Source organism: Cebidichthys violaceus, unplaced genomic scaffold, assembly GCF_023349555.1.
Source record: "Cebidichthys violaceus isolate CVI_PGR_0920_01 unplaced genomic scaffold, fCebVio1.0.p SCAF_6, whole genome shotgun sequence".
Taxonomy (NCBI): Eukaryota; Metazoa; Chordata; class Actinopteri; order Perciformes; family Stichaeidae; genus Cebidichthys; species Cebidichthys violaceus.
Window position 1 is genome coordinate 5,852,928 of NW_027176816.1, and position 18,061 is coordinate 5,870,988.

The 18,061-nt window shown below is 43.5% G+C and overlaps 1 protein-coding gene across 3 annotated transcripts in view; it reads right to left on the bottom strand.

The window, feature by feature from the left end:
* Positions 1-18,061, bottom strand: part of rarga (retinoic acid receptor gamma a) — a 43,071-nt gene that overhangs the window by 23,933 nt on the left and 1,077 nt on the right. For 2 of the 3 annotated variants that reach the window (XM_068732611.1, XM_068732612.1), the window contains 2 exons: positions 13,289-13,354; positions 5,538-5,902 (listed from right to left, as the gene is read on the bottom strand). In XM_068732611.1, coding sequence (XP_068588712.1) covers positions 5,538-5,706 — 169 coding nt within the window. In that variant the 5' untranslated portion in view covers positions 5,707-5,902; positions 13,289-13,354. The remainder of the gene's footprint in view (positions 1-5,537; positions 5,903-13,288; positions 13,355-18,061) is intronic. The other variant, XM_068732613.1, reaches the window with a different exon arrangement.

Sequence of the window (18,061 nt, forward strand, 5' to 3'; positions counted from 1 at the left end):
GAGGAGCAGATATTCCCCTCAGTTTCACAATAAAAAAACTCCTCCTGCTTTAAATTGACAGGAAAAACAAAGTGGGCCTTTCTGTCTATTTCCATCCTCATCTATTGAGTCATGGCCAGCAATGGTTGAAAAAGAAAAAAGAGCAATGTGAGGGGAATCGATTTCCAAAAAGAAGAGGAGCGCCACGGAGAGCTGTCATCTTGAAGCTGGCGGTTGCCATGGGAGATAAAACCAGGGCTGTTTATCAAAGCTCCAATCTCACTGATGGATCAAGGACACAGCCAAACAGCGCTACATGTGCTGTCATCACACACAAGCACACACAAATGGTTCAGTCCTAGCATTGCTAATGTGCGATGTAGATCGTGGTTACAGGAGCAGAGATGCCAGCGAGCAGATGGCTCTTTAATGGCGCTTCTTTTTTCTGATTAAGTTTTGACACTCGTAACGGTGAACGCTGTGGTCAAAGCTCAACACTGCTTACATTGAGATAGTGAAATATTTTCATAATTTGATGTAGTACTATGTTTAATATGATTTGAAAATATTGAAAAGTTAATGGATAAAAATAACATTTGTAGACCTTTACTCTTATACTGAAATGATCTGGAGTTGATTTCTTTTATGTTTTTGATAAAGGCTCAGACAACATGACAGATGCTACTCTTTAAGTCATCGTTAAAAGAAATACAATATTGTCCAAATCAGAGATCAGAGATGATATTTTGTATGAAAATACACCTCATACATGATGACAGATCCTTTTCACTGCTCTATCTTAGTCTTTTAAATGATCATAATCCATAAGCAATGATCACATGAGAGGCTACTATCAATCTCAAATATATGTCACTCATTCTTGAAGTTTTTCTGAAATTCTTTGAAATCCTCATTTATAATGTTTTCACCCCAGGCTCAGGCCATTGTTTTCTGCCCCTTCCAATAAATCTAACAGAGATTAGTAAATGACACAGAGATTGACAGAAGTCAGAGATGATGTCTCTCTCTCTCTCTCAGGTGTCTCTGAGGGCCTTTCACAGCTTTAAAAGAGAGGTGACATCAAAGCTTATACAGAGGAAAATAAATAGAGAAGGGAGTTTTTCTGTGTCTGTGGAAAAGCTTGTGCCTGTAAGGGGCAGCAGGGCTGAGCTCATCAGTTTCATATCCATATAGCTCCCTTTGTCTTTCATCTCCCTCCTACCCTTCACTCGAATATACAGTATGCCCACATAAGCACTCACATTATGCAATATCCAAACCGCCACAGTGAGGCACGTACCTACCTATAGCACCTCCATCAAGGCTGGGCTGAAAGCCAGCACTTCAACCTTTATGAAAATAAATAAGGCGGTACAATGTGCTGTTTGTGCTCGTTTCCGCATCCAGTGCAGAAGGTTTTACTCTGATAGTCGACATGTCCCTCTCCTCCATTTAAAGGTTCACTTTGACATTCCCTCTCATAGCACATTTCCCACCAAAATGGCTTCTTTACGCAACTCCCCGAGCTCCCTAAGCCAACATGACCTCCTTATGTGTGTGTGTGTGTGTGTGTGTGTGTGTGTGTGTGTGTGTTTAAGAATGCAATGAGTGTTTTTAATTATGTCACTCTGCATGAGGATATTCTTTTCTGCTGGAACATTTTGGTCCTTTTCAGTCTGGCTGACTTAATGCCTGGTTTGTGTGTGTGTGTGTGTGTGTGCGCGAAAATGGGTGAAATGCTTGGCACAGTGAGTAAATATTACTTTCTTCTACTTTTCTATCTTTTACCATTTTTCTGTAATTTTCATGATCATTTTTTGGATGATTTTTGTGATTCATGATATACATTTGACTCAATCTCTTATGACTTGTAATAAATATGTAGGTATTAATACAAATGTGGGCCTATTACTAAAAGCTGAACTTGCATGTATTCCTGAAAAAAATACATATTTATTTTGTTTTTGGGCCAATATTAGTATATCACTATTATTTACTATTTTCTATTATTCTACCTTTTCTATGTATTTTTCTATTCAGTAGTTCTATGATGCTTGATGATTTATGACTTATATTTATGATATAAATTGGCACATTTTTGATGTTATATTTAATATATGCCTGTTTAATATTGATTTAGATGTTCCCAGTTCTTTTTGCATAGAGGCTCATGCTCTGTCCCTCATGTCATATCAGACCACATTGTTACTCAGCTCTGCCCTGATTGGGCCAACTTAAGAGTAAACTGTCTCTCAATCATGCAGATCACAATCACCTGAGTGATGAATGTGTTTGTGTGCTTGCTTAATCTGCTTTATGATGGTGATTTGACAATGCCTGACGAAGATCTCTGTTAAATCAAAACGTTACACAATTAAAATTGTTGGGACTTTTGTTCGATTCTTGCCTTAGTGTGAATGCATTTCCAACACACAATTTACATAAAAAGCTGTTCACTTTGTCTCCACCGGAGGCACAACTGAGCAGACTCAGGCGGCTTTTACACAAGTTTCAACACACTATTCATTCCTTTCTATTAATACAATGCTTTTAGTTTCATCCCACTGTGTGATGCAGCTGAAAAAGTTCACAGCTGAGCCTCTCGTGAGAGGCAGTAAAGATAAAGCTCCAAAGTCATGGTCTGAATTGAAAGTCCGAGCCAAGCAAAGAACTGCAGATATTGGTCCGAGCAATGTGGGCTGAAGGAAATGACCTACTAGCTTTTCAAAACATCCCTGTGGCTGACTTTGGGGCCAGGCCTCCGGCCCCGATTGGTGAAAGCTTATAGAGGTGTTTCAGGGCTCAGTGGTGATGTTATCACATAGTAAGTGGCCTTAATGGGCTTCCAACTGTTTGTTTGAAGGGCTCCCATAATGACAGGGATCAACTGATAACGGACTCTGCTACACACTGCACAGAGAGCCGTCAGGCCCTCTCATGGATGAACAAACGCAAATATAAAGATATGGGTGGTAAGGATGGGAGTCTGGCAGCACACCCACATGGTCAGTGCAACTCATTCACACATGACTTGAAGTGAAGCACTAACGTTTTCTGAGTCCAGTTTCTCTTTGTATGCATTAAGAATAGAGAAAAGCCGACTATCTCTACATGTGCAAACACAGCCACCCCTCCTCTCTCCTGTCTCTTCCCACTTCTGTGCAAAACAGGTATTTCCAAAGACGCTCTGGTGCCAAAACACAGCGCTGCCGTGGGAGGTGCTCCGACCTGTCGGCACACCACGCACGCCCAACAAAGGTAGGTTTCACCCAGGCTACCTTTCTAACAACAATTACGCACGGAGCTCTGGAGCCGCCAAGAATGCAGTACTATTAAGTGCACACACAAACACACATACACGCAGAGAAACATCCACAGAGCTACTCTCTTTATGTGGAAGTATTTTCTCTGTCTGGCCTACTGACAGCCCTGACAACAATGAGCAGGCCTGTTAAGCCAACTCCTGGAGAAGTAGAAGGAGAAGAAAAACAGGGCCTGGGGAATGTCCAAACCAAGGCCTTTTGTCTGCTGACTGCTGTCAGTAAAGTGACTTGTAACATTCCTTGTGAAGGGATACACCAAAAGGACCTTTTAAAAGCCCAGACTGACAGCTGATAACTTTCTATCCACCGGTGGAAACTTAAACTGATACTCAAATGTATTTATTAATGAGCTTCAGCACAAATAAGATGAATGTCTAGTGCTAAAACAATTTGTCGATCCACACACATAAAGCTAAGTCAGCACTAATTGTAGCTATGATCCTGACTTAATCTCTGACCCCAGCCTTGTTTAAGCTGTGACACAGAGTTTAAACAGAATAATTGCAGTCCTTAACCCTTGTGAACGATACTACTGCCAGCGTAGATGTGTCAGTACAAGCAGTCATGTATGAGGGCCCCAGTGCATGTGGTTGCCTGCGTCTTTTTGTGCTTTGATACTTGTTTTTGTTTTAACTCCTGCCAGTTTAAAAACCAAAAAGAATCCATCTGTCATTGCGGTGGGATTTCACTGTGTCAGGGGTATGTTTCTACTTTTTAGATGAAAGAAGGGCTCTGTGGTGTGTGAGAGACAGAGAGAGAGAGAGAGGGGGGGGGGGGGGGGGGGAAGTGTCTTTGGTAGTGTGTTTGCATGTGTGTGCATCTGTGTGTTTTCCTAGCAGGGTGTGTTCTTGGATTCCACCACACTAGGACATTACCCCCAGGTGCTCTCTCTCTCGCTTGCTCTGGTTCTGTGAAAATACCTTGAGGATTAGGTGGGCTACAGCGGCGAGGAGGACGGGGGGTGGTGGGGGGGCACTGGGGGGGCTAGTAGTGATTGACGGTTGAAAGGCTGGAGAGGTGCTCAGGCATGCTGTGGTAGGGGTGAGAGGGGGACTGCACACACAGGCGGGGGGCTCTCAGGCTCTGCACTCAGCTGTTGCCACTCACACCCATTAAAGCCCCTCCAACACCTACCACCCACCACCATCACCTGCCGCCCCTTCAGTGCTGCACCCAGATAAGATTTCAAATAACTCCCGCTTACCTTTACTTCATGTCCTAACCTCAAAAAAACTCTGTCTGTTCTCTCTCTCTGCCTTCCTCTCTCTCACACTGACATCCTCAGCATCAAATTATGCAGCAGTGGTTTCATACGAGGATACTCCCTGACCTAGAATCCTGACGCTGATTAAGAAAATGCCTTTTGAAATAAGCAGGTGTTTTGAGCAATGACAAATGTACGTGTGTATGTGTGTAATCTGGCTAGTTGTTCCATGACAGATCAACACTTTGGATTGTCAACAATCTCCTCTTTGTGCTCTGTGCTGCATACATCATCCCATTTTAGTGCTTCAGCATGCAGCAGCGCCCCCTGTGGTCAACTCTGAAACTACACGTCTGACACTAATGGAGCCTGCTGTTGTGGTTCCTGATTGTTTGAACTGTGTTTTCTGCTCACCTCTCTTTCTACAAGACGGTGTGGTATGCTCTTTCTGAATAAATGTCAGACGTGTCTTTCAATTGCAATTGTGCTCATTTTCAAATATGTGTTGCTTCTCAGAGCACTCATCACCTCACATTGAAAGAATGTTGTTTTGTCTCTAATTGCAGACTTGTGGGTTGCCTGCCTCACAAAAGCTCTGTGAGAGGTGTAGATACACACACATAGACAAACACACACACACACACACACACACACACACACACACACACACGCACGCACACCAGGGAAGCCAGAGCCAGAGTTTGTGGTCACAACCACACCATCTACAAGCATCTATACGGAAACCACAGGAGTAGTGTAATCATTGTATTGATGAAAGTGGACTTTTTTCATGGTTTCTTTGGGGGATTTCTTATTCCATTCATCCTATATCACAAACAGACCCTAAGGTTTTCCATTTCCACAAAATTACACATAATGAAGTGCAATTTAAATAGCCTCTTTCCAGTCCATGTCCAAATTGTATAATGTGACTTAAATGAAGGTATGGACGACATATGTAGTTAGAGTTGAAATGGAAAATGATATATGAGAGGGTGGAAAAGTCAAACACAGTAATGAAAATGACTTACAGAGAGCGGCCATCTCTTTGGGCAGGTCAGCACCAAATCGCCCAAACAGGCTGCTGTTGGCCAGCAGGTCAAAAGGGGAGTGGCTTCTCATGGAGTTGAAGGCAAAGGGGTAGACAGCAGGTGGGAAGCCGGTCATGTGACCCACCTGCTGTTCCCTGTTGGTAGCCATGGCGACGGAGCACACCCCCGGGGTCCGCAGCAGGCTGCTGGATGAAATTAACAGGCTCTCACAACACCTGGAAATCCCCTGAAAAGTTGAAATCCGTGTCCTTTTGAAGACTCTCAGGACGTGGGGAATGGATGAGTGACGATGAAGCCTCTGGTTTCAGTGACTGCACTTTCGATGGGTCATCCAATTCACTTTTCTGAGGAAGAGAAGGCAGAGACATTTGTTATTTCTTTCTAATTAATTCACCACATAAAACGCTGGATAATTCCTTGTGATTGGCTTGAACATGATGATACAATCAGTGGTCTGTGTTGACATCCTCTCTGGATTCCACAAACACAATTCACCTCACATCAACTCTGAGACCATGATCCATCCACGCTCTGGGACGGAGAATAGTTTATCCATAGCTCTAATGCAAGAAGGATGTGCAAACTTCAGACCAGCAGGTATGACAGAGCTGGAAGGAAAGAGGAAGTGAGGAAGGACGGCAGCAACCAGAACAGATAAAGACGTGAGAGAAAAAGAATGAGTGAGAGGAAAAGCCAGAAAAACTGGGACTGGGCGAGGGGAAAAGAAAATAAGAAAGAAGTTTGGAAAAAGTTATAACAGGGAAGAGCGGGAGGGAGGGAGGGAGGGGTAAAAAAGAGAGAGAGAAAAAGAGAGAGAGCTCTTGTTCTTGCAGTTTTGAAGAGCTTCCAGACTTCTACAGTGATTCCAGGCTATGCCATATGATTTAAATCACCAGAACTCTACTATAAAGAGCTCCTCTGTTCCTGTTGCCAGCCTAGCACAGCAGCCTGCCTCTCTGCCTCTTTCCCTCAGGACCAGAGGCCCAGACACGGGGTCCAGAGCATGAAGAAGGGAGGGAGGAGGGGGTCGATGGGGGTAGAGGGTAGAGAAAATGAGATCCACTGATTGCTAACTGCTGCTGTCACTTCCAACTATCTTCTCTTGAGGTCAGGCTCCCATCCCACAGAGTCACTTTGGCTCTAACCTCCTGCAGCCCGCTCGTCACTTTGACTCCACACAGTGGGCACAGACAAGTCTGGCTCAAGTGTGGACAAGGCTGCAGTTATGCCCCACCGTTGATGGTTAATACAAGAGGAGGAAAAAATTCCCAGCAAAGCCTCCCATTTTCTTTTTCATGTTTTCTCTTTGCCTTTCGCTTCCCTAGCGTGATTTCATGAGTGGGTGGTGTGATCAGCTTGTTTTTTAAATGTGGCTTTGAAAAAGAGCAGAGCCAAGGAATTTGGAACTGCTGTGGCTTGTGAATCCGGGAGAAAAGACAGGAAAAAAATCTTGGTAATGAATTCGGTATAAACAAAGAAATGAGTGGGGTGGGGTGGGGGGAGGGGGGAGATCTAAGGCTGAACCGGTGAACTGCTGAACTGAGCGAAAAATGCACAGAGGAACAGTGACTGGGTCTGGGCACTGGGGGGCACTAAGTGGTGGCGCCGTGCCCAGGAAAAAGAGGGAGATATTTCCAAGACGCACACAAACACACCACACAGTCTGAAACACATACACATGCAATCAAGCACTGAAAAAAAACCTCTACACATGTGTGAGAGCGCACACACACACACACACACACACACACACACACACACACACACACACACACACACACACACACACACACACACACACACACACACACACACACACACCTCTCACCCCTTGCCTTTTCCAGGGCTCTGGCTCCCTCCCTGCCTCTCTTTCTGGCTCTTTCTCTTTCAACAGAGCCAGTTAATTACACCCTACTGCTGCAGGCAGCTTCAAACCACCACTAATTTAGAGTTCCATTACAGTAAACTGTTCCACATGTGCATCCAGGGCCCAGGCAGGCTCGGGTGGCCACGTTTCAGGAAGGAGCAGCCGCCGATAGTCACCCACCCCCATCCTGCCAACACAGCCATACTGCCATCTTTCTTTTTTCTTTCCCTTCTTCTCTCTGTATTTCTTTCTTTCCCTTATTCAGTCTATCCCTCATCTTAACTACTTTTGATTTTTTTCCCTTTTCTGACCCACCCCACATCTCTATATCCTCTCTTTAATCATGTTCTTATACCCAATCCTCTCTCCCCCGCCTCCCCCACCCACACCCCATTTCCATCCCTCTATTGCTTATACAACTTGTACCATGACCCTGTGCAGTGGTTCCACTGTGTGGCTAACACACAAAAACATCACTAAAGATTTCACAGTGGGCCTAATGGGAGAAGAGGTACAGACTGGAAAAACAAAACTGCCAGAAACGCAAAGGTTCATAGTGTGTGTGTGTGTGTGTGTGTGTGTGTGTGTGTGTGTGTGTGTGTGTGTGTGTGTGTGTGTGTGTGTGTGTGTGTGTGTGTGTGTGTGTGTGTGTTATGAGTATGGACTTGGCCAGCGTTTGGCCCGTTTGGGTATCTGCCTCATGAACTCAAACCAGGCCCCATAAAGGCAGCACAATGTGTCTGAGAGTGCTGGGAGAAGAGAGAACAATAAAGAGAAAAAGGAAGATGTTTGAGAAAATGAAGGATAGTGGCAGATAGTAAGACTGTACACATGTGACTTTTGTATTCCCACAGGGGGAAACAACAATATATTAATCTAAAAATTAAGCTTTAAGTGCTTTTCAAGCCGGAAAAACCTCAGCACAATAAACCGCAGTTCCACTGTACGTTCGCACATGTGTCATGAAACAACGAAAGAAACTGAACTAAAGAGTTGTACAGAGACACACACAGCCTTTTAAAATAGAACCCAGTCACTTTACTCTCCCCAAACACAATAATGAATTAATAAAAGAGTTGGCGCCAGTGTTTTTTAATGAGTCACATCAGCCCGGCAGCTTTTTACAGAGCCATTTATGTTTTATGTTGGGTCCTGTGGTAGGCTAACTTCGCCAGCCCGTCTGAGGCTATAAGGGGATAAGGGGAATTTGGAGTGACCTCATCCCCTGTTAGCCAGGGCCAAATGGGCATTGAGGGCCTCCCCACTTCCCTTGAGCCTGGGGGGCACACAGGAGGCAGCAGGCAGCCAGGCAGGCGAGGAGCACCAGGGCCAGCTATGAGTGGCTTCACGGCTGTTGCTGGGACTTTCCATCACTCTCTAAGAGGTGCGCTGTAGCAGTTTAAATTTACTTTGGTTGTTTCTGTAAATAGTGGAGTGTCAGACCTCACAGTAGTTCATATCTTTAAGGCAGACTCATTGGTTACTTGAGGTAATTAGTTGATTTTATCAGGACGAAACGACGTGTAGCAAATGAAATGAAATCAATCAAGATGACAATTCAGAGACAAGACGAGGCACGCTTCGAGAGACTGAGATTAACTTGTTTACCGAAGAGTTTGGATTTCAACAAAAAGACGTAGCAGAACATAGAATCGAGCAAGAGGGAAAAAGACAGAGAGAGAGAGAGAGAGAGAGAGAGAGAGAGAGAGAGAGAGAGAGAGAGAGAGAGAGAGAGAGAGAACAGTTCCCACAGATTGAATGTCTGTCAAACAAAGGATATCAAATCCTCTGTGAGCTAAACAACAATTGTGCCTTAACAGTTGTGACGGAGTGAGGCCCCTCAGGCAATAGGAACTGCAGTCAAACATAACAAATAAATCACGGCATCTCAGGAAGCTCTGCACCACACAACCAAGAAAAGCAGTGGGTTTTTTAGTCAGCAAAAGAAACCGCAGGTGATTACTCTGCGTATATGAGCAGGATTCTGGGTGCCATTGGCCGGCCCGCTTTGCTAACTGGAGGACGTTTCTTGTTGCAGTAAGGGAAACACACAAAAACTTACAGTAACTGTGTGTGATGTTATATCGAGTTATAATTGCATGTTTGTTTTTGTGGATATTTGTCTTTGAAGTCAAATTCAAACTCCACTCCTCACTCTCTTTTCTGAGCTTGAGTGGGTTCACACGTTTTCTTTGGGTTTCTTGAACTCCCAAGAAAGTCATGATGTGCTATTGTAAAAAAATTCCTGCGATGTAAAATATATTATATTTTTAAATGTGTCAGTCAGTCCAGGCAGAGTAACTAGTCAAAAGCTTTTACTGGAAGGATTGAATTGTAAATTCACAGCCTTGAGACAAATGAACTGTACAATGTATCGTGGCAGAGAAAGCTTGGCAGAATCACAGAATCCTCTCACTATTTTTCCACCTCTGACTTGCCCACTCCTGTTCATTTCTTGACAGAAGACTGTGCATGTCTTCCAGGCACTGTCCTTCAATTGTCAACATCATAAAGTGATTTATTTTCAGTAACTGTGTAAAGGAAAGGACTTGAAGCAGAGACAGTTATGTTTAAGTTTTGGGTTGTTGGTGAAGTCAACAGTTAAACAATGATTTTACAATTCATGTGTCCTGAGTTGACACTATCATTTCCAACAGTTTGGAGCAAAACGAACACTTAGTGTCATCATCACTGGTTTGGACTGTCACAGACTAATTAAAACGTAAATAATGAAACATAATGAGAGTGTTATCGGATCTTTTTTGCTGGCGTCAGCAGTATTTTGGCTGTGAAAACAATATCCTCAACATTATTATCTGATGCAAAGCTGACAGCTCCAAGTCTTTCAACAAGTGGCTGGCTAATGGCTCTGAGAGAGACACCCAGCGACAGACGGTCCAGTGCCTCCAAACAGACCAGCATTCCTTCGCCTCAAACTTGTTTGACATCTGCCTGCTCATGGCATCACACAAACACAGATTTGCTTCCAGCAACAATGCAAAGAAGCACCTCTGTGTAATCACTTGTCACTTAAAGAGGTATTGTTTTTCAAGAGTGCCACTGGGGAGTGTCATTGTGCAATCCAAACTGCTAACTTTTTTTTTTTTGCCCTCTCTTTCTTCTCTTTGTTTAAACATTATGTCAAAAAAACAGGCTGTGTTGCAGTGGTGGAGAGATGTATGGAAAGAGTGAGAAGTCAGTGAGACATTAAACACTTGGTGACATGATGAAGTCATCCTGACAGCTTGCTGTTTCCATGATGTGGTGGCGCTCTTTGGAGTACTCAGTCTTCACCAGTGGGTCCAGCAACACAAGAAAACACACCACAACAGGAAAAGCCAAAGGCAGATGATGGTAAGACATTTTGAGAAATAAATAGAGAGTTAGAGCGACAGGAAATGAAGCAAGAGAAGAAAGTTCAGAGTGGCAACAGTGTGATGCCTATCTTATAGATTTAAAATGGTAAAGTTGGTGCTACTAATACATCTTGTTTTCTAATTACAAAGAAATGATTCACACAGGCGGCAATGAAGGTGTTTCCCTCCCTCAACTCAGAGAGAAAACAATCCTTTCTCTGTATAAAGAGATGCATAATGGATGGGTTCACCGCCGCCACTTTTTGCCTCGGGAGTCAAAGCAACACTCAAGCAGGCCCAAACACACACATGCGAGCACAACATGCAAAACAACACACATTCACACACGTTTAACTTTGTGTCAAAAAATCTTTTAATGAGAGCTTGAAGGCAGGGGGAACATGTAAATCCTCACAATCAGAAAGCACACCTGCAAAAATAGACATAGGAAATGGTGTGTAGATAGTTTCCCCGTTAATTATAGTGTGGTAGCAGAGAGCCCCTCGATTCACCTAAAACCACCTGTCTAACCCCTCCCTACTACTTGGCCTTAATTGCTATAGAAATTCCAGAAAAAGACAGGCATCAACAACTCCCAGATTTACTGTTCAAAGTCATGTCACAAAGAAGGACTGTTGCAGGTTTTGCAAGACAGGAGCTTTTATAAGCCAACTGTTGTTTCAGTGGCTCCCACAAAACCTCAGATGTATCTACACCTAAATGGTATTCTAACACACCAGGTTTCGCAATAAATATAAAATTAATTCTACAGTTTTGTGACATCTTTAAACTGTGATGGTTTTACTGGCAGGATTATTCTGTTATTATAATCAGTGTTTCTCTTGTTTTTAATATTTTGGGATTTAATCTTTTGATCCATAACATGTCTAAATTCAAGGCATATATCTGAAAAAAACTGCCACTAATCACATTGCTTTAAAAAAAGAAAGAAAATGAACTCTACTGTGCTGCTGTTCCAAAGTAGTTATTTCCATGGACAAACAGTACATTTAACCAGTATGTTATTGCTGATCTCTACTGATAGACAGTATGTGAGCATTGACTAAATAATTTTAAGCTGGTCTGTTGCCTGACGTGTAAATATCTACAACAACGGCAACGAGAGAATGTTTTTGGTGAGGCCGATAGATAGAGCTGACATACTCATGATCACAAGTACATGGATCATGAGTAATGACACATACCCATCTGGAGTATATAACAGCAAGCACAAATAATAATTGATTCCAAACTGTCACTGAAGACGAGCAAAATGCTGTGACCGAACACAATGAAAGTAAAGCTGCTCTGCATTGACAGCCCGTCCTCGATAAAGAGACCCACGGGTGGTGCTCTGGAGGAGCAGGAGAGCGCAGTGATATTACTCTGCCTCAGAGATGAGCTCCATTTATTCCACTCCAGATGTCACTGACTCAAGAGTCAAACTGATAGACCAGATGACAGCGGAGGGCGCCACAGATATCACTGGCCTTCAAGCAGGCCTCCCTCACTCGCCCATGTGGGTGTTTTTTCAATTCACTTCAATCAAACAGTCTCTCACACTTATGTCAAGTCCACCAGGGGAAATAAGCAGTGGACAGCAGGTGCAAAGCCAAGGCAGTCCAGCTGCAGTGGTTTACCAAGTGTCCAGTCAGTGCTGGAGCAATAAACCAACACACTGCACAATGCTATACTCGAACATCAGGTGCCTGATGTTCCTATATCCAAATCAAACAAACCTAAATGCTGTTTGATTTGGAATGTGTTACATATGGCTCTAACAAGTGGAGCCTGTTAACTTAGCACATATGCCAGCATTAATAAATAATCAGTGACACACCGCAACTATGGGAACACAATGGATAAACGTACAAACTGTGTCTGACACACCTCACTCGACAGGAATTCGCCTCTGCTGTTTAAAAGGTGGAAAACAATGCTTGTCTTTTGCAAGTGTTCATATGTTGCATATAAAAAAAAACAGGTCAAGGGCTGGTGACTGCTCTGGTGAATACACATCAAACACATGCAAGCGTGTATATACTAACACAGACACATATGCTAATAATAAAGAGCTCCACAGGCACTGGGTAACACTTGAAACACTCACTAATAAGCACATATGCGCGCACAGGCACATGCAGGCGCACATGCTCACGTATGTTTTCATATAAACTCAGTGTCACTCTCACATTAATAAAGCAGAAAGAAGCCAACACACTGAAACACTGCATACAAACAATCGTGCGTGTTTGGACTTTTTAGTGTTTACACATGAAAATCTGGTCAGAGAAAACAACGATTAATTGTCTCAAAGCCTCTCAAGTGTTTTGCAACACTCTGTCTCTGTCTTCAATTAAAACTGTCCACCCGTTCCCAAAGAAAATACAGCCTCTCTCTCTCTTTCTTTCTCTGTACACAGAGAGAGAGAGAGAGTGAGAAAAAGGAAGACAAACACTAAAGACTAAAGTAACAGATTCTGAACTTTTTAAGTATAAATTACTCACATGCTCTAGTGTTCATGAGGCAGACGGAGAGATGAAGCAGTTGCCGGAACGGTCTGATGAGCGGAGCTAGCCGGGAAAAAGGAGAAAAGTTGTGTGTACGTTCATCAGAGTCTTTCTGACAGCAAAGACAGAGTAGCAGTGAGCCTCTCTCTCTCTCTCTCTCTCTCTCTCTCTCTCTCTCTCTCTCTCTCTCTCTCTCTCTCTCTCTCTCTCTCTCTCTCTCTCTCTCCTTCTTGCAGTCTCTCCTCCTCCTCCCCTCTAGTAGTCTCTACCTCTTAATATCACCCTTTCACTCCCCAAACACAGGCACACACTCACTCTCTTACTCACTAAGCAATAATTATACTCTCTGATTCATAAAGCCTTCCTTTGTCACGTGACACAACACTTCAAATATACAGCACATTTTTTTCACAAGCCACAAAATGCCTGGAGGGAAGAAAAAGGCTCAGAGAGCTTAAGTTTCTGTTTTTAATTCTCTCTCCCTTCTTTGTCTCCCTGGTGAATTATTTTTCTCTTCTTCGTCTTCTTGGCTAAAGAGTCGGTTTACCTACAAACTCTTTGCGCATGTTCAAATGCGGCGCCATGTCGAGATCTTAGATCATTGATGTTTCATCAATACAGCCACAGTTTAATAGGAGAGGATGTTTCAGTATCCTGAACATAAATAAGAATGTTTTGATTTAACACAGATGATTCTTTAATGGCAAGCCAATAGATTTATTCTTCCAGGAAAGTCTAGGTACATTTCACCTAGTCCTTTATTCCCAGTGTGATCAATTAAAATGGAAAAATCATGATGAACTTTTGCCCTTTTACCTATCTGCTCACTACAGGCATGTAGGTGCTGTTTTTGTGTATTTCATATTTGTGTTTGATTGCTTCTAATGTTTCTGTGACAATCTTCCCAGAGCAGTGACAATAAAACATTACAATTACTAGGCTACTACTGCTGATAGTACTTAATATTAAGGAAAGTATGAGGACCCTTGTGAAACCAATTAAGGAAGTACTGGACACAAAACGGACAGAATATCTAAAACATTCTCGCTGAGAATAAATGAAAAACAGAATGTTGCATTCAAAGCTGGAATCTGACATTTTTTAGGACACATAACATCTGTCAACATCCTGCCAAACATTATGCAGTTAGGAATATTTTCTAAATCAAGGTTATTGGAAAAAAACAACAACAACTGCAGACTTCTGGACCTAAAATCACTTCCGCTCTGGATTATAAAACTAGTGGTGGCACATCAGCTGCAGGGAAGTCCCGTGTGAGATGGCAGAGCTGTGCAGCTGCAGCAGCGACAGAGTTGGGTGTGCCTCTGAACATGCCCCTCTCTCCATATGAGATCATATGTTTCAGATCTGTGTTTATGTGTTTGTGGTTCTGGGCGTGTGCCCTGCTTTTCTTAATGTAATGTTTCTCAAGTTGTTTTGGTTATGAGGAGCACCTCAAACCTCAGAACTGAGAGGAAAGGGCACACCTTAACGGGCATCTCAACGGGTGCTTTTACCTCTGCAGCAGAGTATAGCTAAACTACCCCTTGTGAAGAAAAAAAACAACCAAACAAGTTGTAAATAAATGCATGCTTCTTTAACACTCACAGAGTGAGTTAATATCTAAACCAAGTAATTGCAGCAAGCATTTTCGAAATAACCAACTTATACATGCACTACTTATTCTGAAACTTCATCTAAAACAATGCCCTTCAGGCATATCGGCCAAGCATCGCTTCACATTCTCCTAGATCTCACAGTCTAAGGCAGAATTTCCAACCAATGCGGCATGTGGAACTTTTGTTTTGGTCTTCCCAACTATCTGTCCATTTAAGACCTGATACAACTGCTGCATATTTTTTTTGTAAAACACAGTAACTGGCCTGATGCAGTCAGAGATCTCATCCCCAAACACGCTGAACCCAATATGTCTCCAGGATAAAGTCAAGCCATTATAATAAAAAACACCAGTGCCCGGCCTCGCGCTCATTATTCCTATGCGCTTCCGATCTTTACAGCCACATATGGTCTACAGTAGCCTACTGACATGTTCTTTCATGCATTTTTTTATGTCAATTTGCTGGTACATATGCAGTATTGCCTTTTTGCAGAAACCTTATATTCAGGAAGCACATAATCTAAGGCCCACTGCAAAAAGCACTTCAGATGATCCTTATCTTGTTTACATTTGATTCATGTGTTGCTTATGAGACCACTAAGGCTAATAGAAATCCCTTAACTGTTTACATAGCAGTGCTAAATCAGCAATATGAAAACAATATGAAACAAGAAGGTAAATACAGCCAGAGGACACTACAATAACTTCATATCAGCCTTTAGAGTGACATGAAATGTAAAGTGTATATTTCAAGTCAGTGTGATGCCATCGGGCTGACTGAGACTATGCATTTGTGTCTGAATGAGCAGTCAAGTACATGATGACAGTTTTGTGTGTGTGAGTGTGTGTGTGTGTGTGTGTGTGTGTGTGTGTGTGTGTGTGTGTGTGTGTGTGTGTGTGTGTGTGTCAGTGTGCAGGGCATGCTGTGCTCCTTACTAAATTATGACAGTGAGCTTGAGCAGGGGTTGTGTTTAGGCTTTGCATATGTGCGTGTGCTCTTGCAGTACGCATGTCACTTGTGAATATGTGTGTGTGTGTGTGTGTGTGTGTGTGTGTGTGTGTGTGTGTGTGTGTGTGTGTGTGCATGGATGAGTATGCGTAGGCAGTAGCAGCGAGAAGGTCAGAGGTTACTAGTGTTTGTGTTTCAGTGTCAGTGAAGTGTGCTCCAGGCAGAGATTTATGATCATTGTGTCTGGGAGGCTGCAGAGTGGGGGATAATGAAGATAGATCAGGGTGCTATCTCTCTCTCTGGGCACCACTGGAAACATGGCCTATGGCCCCGTCCGCTCTCGTATCATTAACTTCAGCCTGTGACATCATAACGAACTGCCCTGACATCAATCCTAACACAGTATGCTCTGACAAAAAGTCAAATGCAAGCGAGGCAATTCCTCACAGGAAGTCATCCGGCAAACAGAGGCATTGTTAAGCTTTGCAGCTTCTCTGGGTGTGTTTATGAAGATATGAAATATTCATGGAAACATCATACTCCGTCGTGTGTTTCCACTTTAGATTCAACATATTTGCATTCACAGAGCCATGGAGCAGAGGCCTGAGGCTCGCTGGCAGAGAGAAAGCAGCAAAGGAGAGGAAAGGGGGGATGATGGAGGGAACAAGAGAAGGGAGGAAGTGAGGTTAGAGGGGTTAAAGTGAGATGGAGAGGGGGGGGGGGGGGGGGGGGAGGTTTGGAAGACGAGAGGGCCAGTGGTACAGGGGATGTGAAGAGAAAGGGGTGTGAAATATAAAAGAGGGAGGAAAAGAAAACTGCAGGATGAGATGGAGAGAGGGATGGGTTGTAGAAGGAGGGAGAGGAGGGGGTTGATGGGATTGGTGGCGGGGAGGTGAGAAGGGAGCGGGTTCCTGTGGCGGCAGGTTTTAATCAGTAACAAGATGCCTGTAATGAGATCACTATTTCCCCACATTCAGATTGATGTCATGTGAAGTTTGGTGCCACACTGAGACAGGCAAGGGATGCAGGGACGAACACACACACCCCGCTCGAGACACATTTGTGCACACATGTGCAGAAACACACACACCCACACACACACACACACACACACACACCCACACACACACACACACACAACACACAAATATACACTTGCTTGCACTTTCTTGGTTACAGACTTAAACACACATCCTGTGAAATGAAGGAGCTCATTCATCCAGCCTGGCAAAGTGCGCTCATTTAGAGTCCAACCGCCTTGAAGTAAAAACATACACAGAGGAATACTACTCACAGGAAAATGAGTTACTCATAGCAAAGGAGAAATGTATGTGTTAGGGATCGAAGGGCATATACCACTATGTACTCCTAACAAAAACAAATGAGCACAAAGCTTGGAACAGTTAGAGACAGAGCCAAAAGCTGTTTTACTGCAGAAGGAACTAAGGGAAAACGAGAGAGGGAGCGGGGGAGAAAATAAAAAGAGGAGTGTGTGTGCGCCTTTTGTGCATATTTTGGGGTGCATTCAGAGGCTGTCGACACAGCTACCAGCATGTGTGCCAGCATATGACCGCTCTGCCTATTCCCCAACATGTGTGTCCAATGAAAGGTGAACGGCTCTCCTGTCTATACTTTCCTCAAAAATCAGCCATGATGTCACCATGAACCCATCTTGAACCCACCTCTGTCAAAGAGCATTACTCCGGCCCTCCCTCTCGCTGCCTCATTTTCTGTTCCACCTCTCCCTCCTTCACGCTCCGTTCCTGCCTCTCAAATTCTTCACTGAGCTCCCATTCTTTTGCTTTTCCTCGTTTTCATATTTCCATATTCTTCAACATTTCCCCTCTCCCATCCATGTCTCTTTTCTCTCTCACTGAGGCACACAAACTCCTTCTTTTTTTTTTTGGCAAGCATGGTCTAATTGAATCACCAAAAAGCGCAGCCGTTTGCCAAAAATGCCAGGATGTTCTGATTATCATAAACTTTGTTTAAGCTGTGGTTTTACAAAAAAAATGCTCTGAGTGCACGAGGGGATGCCAAAAAAATAAAAGCTGAAAAAAAAATGAGGAATAGGGGAGAATGCAAATGAAAGAGGGGAGAGGGAAAGAGAGAGAAGGAAGAGAGAGAGAGAGAGAGGGGTGGTGGGGGCAGCGAGAAGGCAGCCAGAGAGCCACATATGGAAGTGATTCTGTAATTACTGCAA